Source organism: Acanthochromis polyacanthus, chromosome 14 (genome assembly GCF_021347895.1).
Source record: "Acanthochromis polyacanthus isolate Apoly-LR-REF ecotype Palm Island chromosome 14, KAUST_Apoly_ChrSc, whole genome shotgun sequence".
Lineage (NCBI taxonomy): Eukaryota > Metazoa > Chordata > Actinopteri > Pomacentridae > Acanthochromis > Acanthochromis polyacanthus.
In genome coordinates, this window is record NC_067126.1 from 5,897,287 (window position 1) to 5,909,484 (window position 12,198).

The 12,198-nt window shown below is 39.3% G+C and overlaps 1 protein-coding gene across 1 annotated transcript in view; it reads left to right on the plus strand.

Moving 5' to 3' along the window:
* tbx15 (T-box transcription factor 15) overlaps positions 1-11,188 on the plus strand; it is a 51,216-nt gene extending 40,028 nt beyond the window's left edge. Inside the window, exons 7-8 of the mRNA XM_022217804.2 lie at positions 7,122-7,219; positions 9,535-11,188. Coding sequence (XP_022073496.1) covers positions 7,122-7,219; positions 9,535-10,370 — 934 coding nt within the window. The 3' untranslated portion in view covers positions 10,371-11,188. The remainder of the gene's footprint in view (positions 1-7,121; positions 7,220-9,534) is intronic.
* Positions 11,189-12,198: the final 1,010 nt, after the last annotated feature.

Consider the following 12,198-nt stretch of genomic DNA (forward strand, 5'->3'; position numbering starts at 1 on the left):
TCAGCCATCTTTAACCAGCATTAGGAGCCATCCTGGAGCAGTTTTTAAAGTTTGTGACCTTAAAATCCTCCATTTTTATTCTAAATTACCATCTGAATCTGGGTTCATCTACAGTGAGAGCTCCATATCCCCCTTTTTATGGCTCAAAAGTTCTATTTTTGAGACATTTGGTTGCATAAAACCATAAAAATTTCAACACGTACTCAGGACCTGCTTCAGCCTGAAATGCAGTCGTAAAAACCAGAACAATGGCTGCATGTAGCCCCGTTTAGCCCACTTTCAGCTAGACGTCTAGACATCTTCTGACCTGTGAGTCACCATCTCAGTGCTCACAGGGTTATTAACACTGTCTGAACTGGTTTAAAAAGAATCCACAGTGGAACCGTGTAGCGTGAAACTGAAACAGGATTCTTTGTGACACCAAAACCACACAACATACATTAAGGGGCAGATATTGTCATCGTCTTTGCTGTGGTGCTTTTCTCAGCTCTCTTGTCACTGACAGGCCTCCTATTGGCGGCAGAATCATAAATCACACCAGAAAATGTCTGCTGTAATTACACATAAGATATAATTTATGTATGTGCGTTTTATTTTGACATGCCGGCGTAGTTCCTGTGTGACATCACCCACCGTAACTGAAGGAAAATTCACCAAACTTAAACTGCGACTGCGTAAAAACTGTAAAAGATAACAAAACATGGATTTGGATCAATAATAATTAAAGCCTTGTGAGCTGTTTACACTTTGAATTTAGTTTCTACTGTAAATTATTCCCGAGATACAGGGTTCCAAATATTGATGTTGTTGGCAGTTGTCCAGTCAACGTCCATTTCATTTTAATTGGGATTTTTAATTTTTTTCTTTTACGAATTTCATAAAAACTGTACGATGAATCACACCAAAAATTCATAGCATACTGTTCCCAATTGAGCTGCATGTTTTGATATATAATTTACATGGGTTTTCTGAAAGCTGCAGTACGAGATACACGGCGGAAGAATCTGTGGGAATAAACCGAAGGAATACACTAAGTGAGCTTTAATGCTTTAACAACAAACCAGAAAAGATATAAATATTTGGTTGTAGAGGAGTAATATTCAAAGCCTTGTGAGCCGTTAGAATTTCAAATGAAGTTTCTACTGTAAAATAATTCTGAGACACATGATTTCAAAGATGGATGGGATTGGGCCAAGTTCCCATTCATTTCAATGGGGATTTTAGTGCTTTTTTTTTACGAATTTCGTAAAAAATGTACGACGAATCGCTGCAAAAATTCATAGCACACCACTGACAAGCCGCATGTTTTGATATATAATTTATTTAGGTTTTCTCAAAGCTGCAGTTATGTCCGGCTATAAATATACATAAAGGACAACTTATGTGAGTAAACTTCATTTTGAAAAGCCACCATGTTTCCTGTGTAACATCGTGAACTCTAACTGAAGGAGCATTCAGGATTTTCACCAAAAAAATATAAAAAAAAATAATAATTTCAACTGCAGCTGCAGAAAAAACAGAAAAGATAAAAGGTTGTCCACCCGACTTCTCATTCATTTCAATGGGGATTTTTAACGCATTTTTAAGGTCAAAGGTCAAAAGGTTCTTTATTGTCGTATCATTCCACATTTGCACATGAAACAATACGAAATTGGACCCTGGCCCCTGGTTTCAGCCATAAGACAATATAAAACACTTTCATAAAAGACAATATAAGTATAAAGAGACACACTAATATATACAAACCTACAACATATATTTATGTTGTAGGTTGTGCAGTGAAAATTAAATAAAGATGAATTTCGTAAAAATTGTACGAAGAATCGCTACTAAAACTCACAGCACACTATTCCCGATCGAGCCGCATGTGTTGATGTATAATTTCTAAGGGAGTTACATCCACAGAATCATGTCATAATTCTGAGGAATATTAATAATAATTAATACTAAGTGTGCTTTTTCCTACTCTGGCAGTTTTACAATTTTAGCTTTTTGTTTCAACAATTTCAAAATATTTTTATGACTTTTAAAATCATTTTATTAATCATTTTTAGACATTTAAATTAATTTTTGAGATTTTAACAAGATTTACTTGCAAATTTTTTGAATTTGTGAAGATTTTTCTGACATTTCATTCATATTTATGTATTTTGGGACATATTTTTGGACATATTTTGACTTTTTTTCCCTCCAGAAGTCACCACTTGAGCCTCAGCTTAGAATCTATAATGGAATAAACCCAACGCATACTAATAAGTGTGTTTATTTTATCTCCTGCTGTGGAAATCTTAGAAATTTTTTTTTTTTCAACATTTTGAAAATATTTTTATGAATTTTTCAGACATTTATTTCATTTTCAGTCATGTAAAACGTTTCACTTGCAATGTTCTTTGTATTTGTGGAGATTTTTTCCAACATTTCATTCATATTTTTACATTTTTGAGGCACATTTTTGGACTTTTTTGGCTGACCCAGAAACCTCCACTTGGGAATCTATAATAAAATAAGCCTGAGGAACAGTAATTATTGTGCTTGGACTAGTCATCGCAGGCTAATAATCGTGTTAAACATGTCTGATTCTGCACTAAACTGAAGCTCTAACGTTGACGTCTTGTTTTCCTCGTCACTTTCTTCCCCTCTGTCTGCCTTTCTCCTCTCTCTTCTCTCTGAATTATCATGTATAACATTAGCGGAGTGGAGGAGGAAGCGGGAGAAGGGGGGAGCTTGAACCGCCAGACGCCTCCGAACATGAAAGCGGCCTCCATCATCTGGTCCGCATTATTGGCACACAGATATTTGAGACATCTTTTTTCATTTTTCAAACAATAGGCCGTTTGATTTACGAACCGGCGTTGGAGTTTCATTGCAGAAAAGCTACAGATGAAAAGATAACGGGAGGGAAAGAGATGTTCGGCCGCCGAGGCACAGAAAAAATGAATTTATCCTCACGTACGGCTCGATGCTCCTCCTGGGCTTCGTTTTTCTTTGCGTTCAGATGGAAAGCTGCTTCTGTAGCCTTCAAAACCCTTCTCTGACTCACTCTGAGCTCCTCCGTGCTCGTCATGAATATTGTTAGCGAGCTGCAGCTTCGACCTTCGACCTCCACGCCGCTGTTTTTGGCATAATTATGGTGATTTAGGAGTTTAATCGGTCGCATGCTGTAGGTTACTCTGGATTTAGCCGTTTGCTGAATGCAATAAGTAACTGTAGACGCTGGATTTCTTAATTTACAACCTCCTATGGGCCTCTGATCTTGTTTTTCAATCAACAAAAACCTCCATATGTCCGTTTAAATCACATTCCAGCTCATATGTACGAGCACTGTTGCAGAAAACGCTCGACTTCTTGATTTATTTGGATGATAATTATGTTTTATTTACATTTTTTTAAAGGTAATATAATCGTCAAGATGTACAAAGTAGGAGGATTACAAGGAAAATATGAAACTATTGTTAAAAAAAAGGAAATATAGAAGAAGTGAAAGACTTAAATTGAGGCTAATGGTGGAATTAGTGTGAATTTGTGCAGCTAGGTGGGTTATTAAAGGCTAGTTTGGTTTGTGACTGGGTCCTGTGCACATAAAGTGAGTTTTATTTTAGTTATTTGATCTGTAAAATGTCAGAAAAGTGGTGAAAAATGTCGATTTAACTTTCCTGTAGTAGAAAAGAAAGTACCTGAAAATGGTTTGTATCGAGAAGCTGGAATCAATGAATTTTGGCTGTTTTTTAACTTAAAAACAAAATTATTAATTAGTTATTTTTGAATTATTTAAATATTAGTTGCAACTCCACTGCACAGATAAATAGTAATTAGTAATTATTCACAGTTTTATTGCATGCATATAATATATTTGGCTACTTTATCAGGTTTGAACATTGGATCTGCTGACTTGGATTGGAAAAGCATCAAGAAGAAATGGAAAACACAGAAAGCTGAGCACAGAGAAGCAGACTGAAATCACAATAAACTGGAAAAGCCTTGTTACCATGACAACAAATCCATCTTTTATTACTCTGCCAATGAACGTATGTGAATCTGTCTGTTAGCAACATTACTAAAAAATGGGGTAACAGATTGAAAGCTGGAATTGATGAATTTGGTAAATTTTTTTCTCAAAAATACCTTCAATTACCAAAATTGTTAGTAGTGGACAGCTAACAAATCATGTGCTGTAGGTCCACTGCACAGATAAATCAGAAGAAATAGTCATTTTGTGCACAAAATTGCTCAAAATTAAACTACAATCACCTAAAAGAAATAGAGAAGACACGCATAGAAACAGAAAACCCTTGTTACCATGACAACAAATCCATCTTTTATTCCAGCTGTGATTAGAATGATGCTACAGGAGCCAAAAAAAACATCTTTGAGAGAAGCAAAACTATCAGAAAATCTACATGAATCAACTAAATATGATGTAATATTCACCGTTTTCTTGTAATTTCTTGTGTGACACTATATTTTGATATAAAAAAATCAGGTTTTAGCTGCTGGACTAAAAAAAATACTTTCTTGAATTGGCCTCGGTGCAGCCAGAAATATAAAAGCTTAGGCAAACATAAAAGCAGGTGTGACATATTCTGTTTTTCCTGCCACGTGTCCTTTAACGGTTCTGTTAGCGTCGGATATGAGCGACATAAACAGTCTGCTGCAGAACTGGAGGCTCTTCTCTGTGGGTTTTCTGACCGAGACCTGTTTTCTGTGGAACGTCACCAACTAAATCCACATTCAGGGGGAAATTCCAAATTAATAGAAAAGGGCAAACTTGCTCTGCTAATGCTCAAATTAAGCACCGGCTCCTTTTTTTCCCTTCCTAATATAGAAGTCTAGGATTTTATGTGGTCTGCTGAGCGGCTCTGTATGTCCCGGCGGAGGGATACAGCTCATTTGTTGGAGCGGTGCTATGAATGAGCGCAGTGATGGCCGATTAGCGTGCTATGCTAACGAGTCGCCGCAGCCCTAAAACAACAGCAGCAGCGAACGGGAAGTAAATCAGGCGGGAAGCAGATTCGAGATGAAACGTCGCCTCAGATTTATGTGCTCGGTAAAAAGCTGCTCCTTTTTAATGGCCCCAGTTTCCTCCGAGCAGAAATCCAGTTTCTCAGTCTGAAGCTAACACGGTAAAACTCAGCGACACGCAGGATCACTTCCTGTTCTTCAGCTCGGTTTATCTTTCAGGATATTTTCCCACTTATTCACTGTCTCATGAGTGCACCGGGCACATATTTTAGGACTAAACAGCTTTTATTCACAGGACAGTTCTTCAAAAAGTGATGCAAGAACCCAACTAGAATGTTATTTGTTTTAAAAACGTTCTGAAAAAGTTCTAGTAACGCTTCTGAGGGAAGTCTTCCTTTATCCCATCTTTAAGAACAGTTTAATTCTGAAGAGTTTAAAACTTCTTCAGACATTATTTTTTGTTTATATGTTATAAAAACAAACATTTTGTCTGCAGTGTTCTGAGGATGTTCAGTGGATGTTGCTGTTGAGAACATTACTCTATAAAATGTCTCCTTAATGTTATCTGATAACAAAAGATTTTCAATGCAACATTCGGAACATTTTAGAGAACTTTTTCATGTCTTTAAGAGGAACATCCTGTAAAATAAGGAAAACTTCCTGCTGACACATTAGTGCATTTTTAGAACAAGAATGTTTTTATATGACCATTTTAAGAACATTTTTAGAGCATCTTTGAAGAACTTTAATTCCCAGAAGACGTTCTTCGTAAAGGTAGCATAAAGTTCTCTATTTATGTTCTTCCTCTGTAATAATGGAACATTGTATTGATGTTTTATAGAAGAACATTCTCACTGTATGTTCTTGTATTGAGAACGTTCTTCTATAAAACGTCACCACGACGTTCCATGATTACAGAGGAAGAACGTTCACAATGCAAGAACATTTTTAGAGAACTTTACCCTGCCTTTAAAGGAAACCTTTCAGCTGAAACATTAGTAGAGCTTCCTTAGAATGGTTTTTAGAACAAATGACTTTTTATTCTATTTAGTTTTATTTACAGTTTTTCTGTGGAATGTTTTGCCTACAATATTCAGCAGGAAGTTTTCCTTTAGTTCCCAGAATGTTTTCTTAGGATGCTCTACAAATGAAATGTTCTTCCTTTATTTGCATGTAGCATTGTGGGAACATTTTATAGGGAAATGTCTCATTGCAACACTCAGAAAACATTCCAGGAACATTTTTTAAGCGTCTTTAGATAACTTTATCCTGCCTTTAAGAACAACATCCAGGGAACTAAAACAAAACTTCTGACTGAAACATTACTCGAATCTTCTCAGAACCTTTTCATTCCATGTTCTTGTAATTTGGTGTAGTAACATACATTTCGAGTGCAACACTTTGGGGATGTTTTGATGTTGTTGTTGAGAACGTTCTTCTATAAAACGTTCCCTTCATATTACACGATAACAAAGGTATGCAGCATTTTCAGTGCGTTTACAGAGAACTTTATCTTTAAGAAGAACATCCTGGGAGCTAAATGTCTCCAAAAACACTCTTTTAAAGGAGTGTCTTTGGAGACAGGAAAATGTCCTTCCTTTCTTACCATGTAACATTGTGGGAACGTTTTAGAAGAACGTTCTCAACAGCAACATCACCAAAACATCTTCAGAACATTGCAGAAAAGTTCTTCTTTTGGTAATGTGTTGCGTTACAAGAACGTTTTCATAGATCTGTAAGCAGAACATTACTGGAAATCTGACAAAAGCAAAACAAAGCACATTTTAATTTTTTATCACCAAGAATCCTAAAGATGCTGAATATCTGAGGATCCAAACTGATCAGTCGACCTCTAATCTAAGTGTCAGACTGCAGTATGGATGGTGGAAAGTTACTAAATGAATAAAAGCTCGATTGTGCAAGATAAAAAGGAGATTATAATTGAAACAAATGAGACCAGAGGACGTTATTTTTTGCTGCTATGGATCTTTGATCAGGATCTGAGGACAGAAAATGTTCAAACTGAGTCTGATGCTTTTAGGATTACAAAGGAAACAATAAAATCAAATCCACAGTAAACGTCATCTGGTCGACACGCATGGAGTTCTTGTCCTGTTTTCTGTTTTCAGTGTTTTCTAGTCCCTCTGTTTGTGTTTCTGCAGGACCGGTCTGGAGGCCATCATGGAGACTTACGCTTTCTGGAGGCCTCCAGTCAGAACCCTGACATTCGAAGACTTCACCAACATGCAGAAACAGCAGGGTGAGTCCATGATCAGCATCTCTGTTTGGAAAAATCCTCCTCGTCTAACGCAGTTTCCTCGGTTTTACTGTGGGATCTTTTATGTGGGCAAGTAAATATGTAGAATCGTAGTCAGATCGCTCACCTGCAGAGGAGAAACTATAAGTTTGTCTTTATTTAAATCGGAAAAACAAGAAAATACGGACAGCATACACAAAATATGGAAGGAGCTTCGCTAACAGCATTTGTTTGTTTGGATGTTTTGTAGATGATGTGGTTGACTGTTAAACAAACTAATTTTTGACTTGGAGAAACTGCAAGTCACTGACCAAGACTTTGTTAATTTATATTTTTAACAGAAGATAAAGAAAAAATTGTTAATATTAAAATGAAATTAAGATCAGATTAGATTAAGATAAAATGGAGATAAAGATGAGATAAGGATAAAATTAAATCAAGATTAAGGTGAAGCTATGATAAAGTTAAGATACAGTTAAGATCAAGATAAAATTAAGACAAGATAAAGATAAACTTAAGGTAAAATTAAAATGAAATCAAGATTGAGGTAAAGATATAATTAAGATAAAGTTACAATTAGATTAAATAAAATATGATTAAGATGAAAGTGTTTTCATTCTGTGTTTACTTCATTTTCAGTCAGTGTTTGGTTAAGTTTGGGGACCAAAACTGTCTGTTTAGGTCACAAGAAGATCATGATTTGAATTTAAAAAGAGAAGATACCATTAAGATAAGATAAAGACGAGCTAGGATTTACTGATCGCTCACTGAGGAAAGTACAATAAGGCTAAAAATAAATCCATAATAAAGGCTCTGTGCACCTTTTGACCTGGATAATTGTAGAACAGTGGTGTCATTGTGTTAGCGGACACGTTTGTATGATGGAACTGTCGACATAAGAAGTGATTTTTTTCAGGTTACTGTAGAATAAAATGCTAAATAAACTCCGATCTGTTCTGACTGTGACCTCGCTGCTGTCCTGTCCCGACCTGAACTCTGTTTCTGCATATTTTCCCTCCGTATCACTGTGTCGCTGCTGCTCGTCCTTGGTTTGAGCTTGGCCATGCGCTGCAGCTCTGGCAGCTCCTCCTGCGTCTGCTGAACTTTTCACATTGAAAATAAAAAAAAACAAAATCGTTAAACGAAGCCCGTGGCTCTTGGACGGCTCGGCGACACGAGCGCCGGCCGGGCCACCTCCCTCCCTGCCTCTGTCCCGGCTCCAGCGACTCGGACTCGGTCTCGGTTGAACCTGGAGGTCAGCATGACGTGACGCCCCGACATGTGTTTGTTATCTGCGGGCGGTGATTGGGATTTAATTAAAGTCCTTGCCAGTGAACCCTGCGTCACCCTGTAAGGACACGGCGGCTACATGTGCAGCTCTTCTGCCCTTCCACTCCACCAGACGCCCTCCTTCCCCTTCAAGCAATCAGCTCGTCTCCCTCGACACCCAAGCACCTTGAGGAAAACATGACATCACCTCGCTATCGCTCCCCTTTTTCCCTTCGTGCACATCCACCTTCCTTCTTTCTCTTCTCTTTCCCTGAGCGGTATTATCGAAGGCATATGGTGCAGGATTGGAACCGCGGCCAGCCAGTCCTGGATTATTTAGTTCTGCCTCCGATGAAAATCTCCAACAGCAACATGAATGCCAGCCAACTTCTCATTAATGGAGAAGTGTGTGATTGATATCCCACAGCTATCATTTCACTCTGAGAGGCCCCCCGACTCGTGGCCGTTATTGTGCCAGCTGAGTTTATAGATATATATATTTATGTTTTATATGCAGGGGCGGCTCTGTTGACCAGACACAGCCCAAAGTGGATCCATATTTATCTGCACATACCAGACGTACATTTTACAACGAGGTTCATGATGTCGTGTGCAGCAGAGTGAAGCCTGGAGAGGATTTTCAGAAAGTTCAGGTGGCTCAACGAGGAAGAAAAATTGGCAGCAGGTGGATTCATAATGTGATCGACTACCTGCTTTACCAGTCTGCTGCTGGACTATCAGTGGAAACTAGCCTTACATATGGCTGTTTTGTGTAGTTGATAACTAAAATGTCTCTTGTCAATATTTTAACTTAACGTGAGGAAATCTCATCAAAATTGGAGAAATAATTAATTGGTTCTAGTTGTTTGTAAATGTATATACAGTGCCATAAAAAGTATTTGCCCCTTTCTCAAATTCTCATTTTTTTTTGAATATTTTTCCCACATTAATGTTTAAGACCATAAAAAAAATGTAAATATCAGACAAAGATGACCTCTGACACTTAGAGACTGTGTTTCACTCATCTTCTCTGTGTTTCTGTCTTCCAGGCGGCAGCACAGGAACTTCTCCCACCACCTCCAGTACAGGAACTCCTTCTCCGTCCGGTGCCGCCCACCTCCTGTCTCCGTCCTGCTCCCCTCCGACCTTCCACTTGGCCCCGAACACCTTCAACGTGGGCTGCAGGGAGAGTCAGCTGTGTAACCTGGGCCTGTCCGAGTACCCGGCCTGCGCTCGCAGCAACATGGCTGCCCTGCAGGGCTACGGCGGATTGGCCGACGGCTCCTACGGACGCCTCCAGGCAGCGGGGGGCGCCGTGGCCTCCGCCCAGCCGTCCGAATCCTTCCTGCCACAGAGGACTTCCTCCTTGATCGCCGCCGGCATGCAGGGCAGCTCCCACGCCTCGCTGACCGGCGGGGGAAGCGGCGGTGGCAGTGGGGGGAAGATGGAAGCGTACGGTGGCCAGCTGGGCTCCTTCCCGGCCTCCCAGCTGCAGTACGTGATGCAGGCCGGTGGCGGCTCCGGCTCCGCCTCGTCCTCCTCCTCTGGATCTTCGCCGTCCTCTGCCCACATGTTCGGCGGCGGCCACCACCACGTGCAGCAGGGCTCCTACAACGCCTTCTCCCTGCACAACCCCTACAACCTGTACGGATACAACTTCCCCGCCTCCCCCCGCCTGGCCACCAGCCCCGAGAAGCCCCAGGGTGGCCTGCTCTGCTCCTCCACCCCCGCCGGGGCCTTCGCCGAGCGCCAGTACCTGTCCAACGGCAGCATGGACACGATGCACATGATCGGCAACACCAGCGGCAGCCAGCAGGGCGGCGGCGGTGCCTGCGACGGGCGTCAGTACGGCTCCTCCTCTCAGATGTCCATGCACATGGTGTAGGAGCTGAAGACCCGCCGAAGAGGCTCCACGTCGACGCAGCGTCTTCACACTTCCAGGAAAAGGATATCATCTCATGTTTTTCTTTCGACAGCATCACCGCGGGAGTCAAACTGCTATTTATCTTTGTATCAGTGAAGCTGGGACAGCAGCCGACAACTCCGCTTCGGGAGGAATTGTGAATATTACGGTGCAATAGCAGCAAAAGCCTCGTCGAAGTGACTGATTTTTTTGGAGGGGGGGGACTCAAAGGACCTCCCGCCATCCTGCAACCAAAGAATCTTCACTGTGATCGAGAAGTTGTTTTTTACTTCTCGTGCCACGTAGAAAAGCTCGGTGGTTCTCGCGCTGAAGTTTTAGCTGGAATGAAAACTGGACAAAAAAAGAAAAACTCGCTGCTCCACAGACGTCTGGTTTCTCTGGATGCAGTGTTTTGGTTTCACCTCACGCCTCCATCAACCGGTTTCTCCTCACAGACTGGAACGGCTTCACTATTTTTGAGTGGATTAATGTTTTTAAGCAGACATATATATATAAATATATAAATATAAATAAAAGATGGCGAATGCAATCAATAACGTAAGCTTAAGAAGTTGTCGTGTGAAAAGTTATAATTAGCAAAACAGAGTAAAGTATGTTGTGGTGTGTATTTAAGTGCTGAGCAGTATAGCAGTTTTACAGGCCAATCTGTTATAAAAACGTGTGGAAAAAAAGGGAAATAGCAAAGGAATTCTTTTTTGTTTCTTTTGGAGGCATTTTGAAAAAAATGTAAATAGAGGTGCCAAGCACATAAAAACTCAATAAACGTTTTAATTCATGTACGTGGATTGGATTTATTCCCCCCTTTACTGGCAGCGCATTTCAACTTACTATTTTAAGACAATTATTCTTCTGAAATAAAAGTATACTGTTATTTTTAACTCAAGAGAATAAGAAATTGTAGTTTCTTGCAGACTCTTCTTATTGCAATCTACATTTTCAAATGAGAACTAAAGGTTAAAGTAAGTCTGATAAAATATCGTGTGTTTAAATGGTCTTTATCTATCTTTGCTGGCAGCACATTTCAAAATAAAACTGCCATTTTTAGGCAGTTATTCTTGCTAAATAAGACCATAATGTGTTTGCTCACTCTTGAGAATGATAAACAATGTTTTTGTTTGTCTCTGATTTTTATTTTTTTGTCACGTGGCTATTCATAGCAGCTAAATTTCATTTTTTGGTAGAATCTAATCATTGTAAGCGCTGTATTTTTGGAAATTTTTTAATGAGATCTGCAGGGTAAAGTGAGATTTACTAAATGTCCAATAATGATAAAATATGTCCTTAAATAGGATGTTTTCCCTCTTTGCTAGTAGCCCTTTTCAAAATAAATCTGCCATTTTAAGACAATTATTTTGAAAGAATAAGACCATAATGTGTTTTTTTTTGCTCAAGAGAATGATAAAAGATGTTGATTTTATTGGTAACGGTCTTGGAATTTTTGGCATTTGGTTGTTGATCGCAGCTTTTTACAGAATCTAAATATAGCAAACACTTTATTTTGGGAAGTTTTTGAGATCTGCAGTGTAAAGTAGGACAAAGTGTGTTTGATTAAGCATGCTGTACTTTAATAATTTTTTTCTCTTTGATAGCGGCACATTTCATAATAATCTGGGTGTTTTAATTCTGGAAAACTAAGACCACAATGAGTTTTATCACTCAAGACAATGAGAAAACCTGTTTTTATTGGGAAAAAGTCCCTGAATTTTTATCAGGACTGTTGGTCACAGCAGAAGTTTTATTTTGCAGCTAGATTGGATGTTTTCCATCTTTGCTTGCAGCACATTTCAAA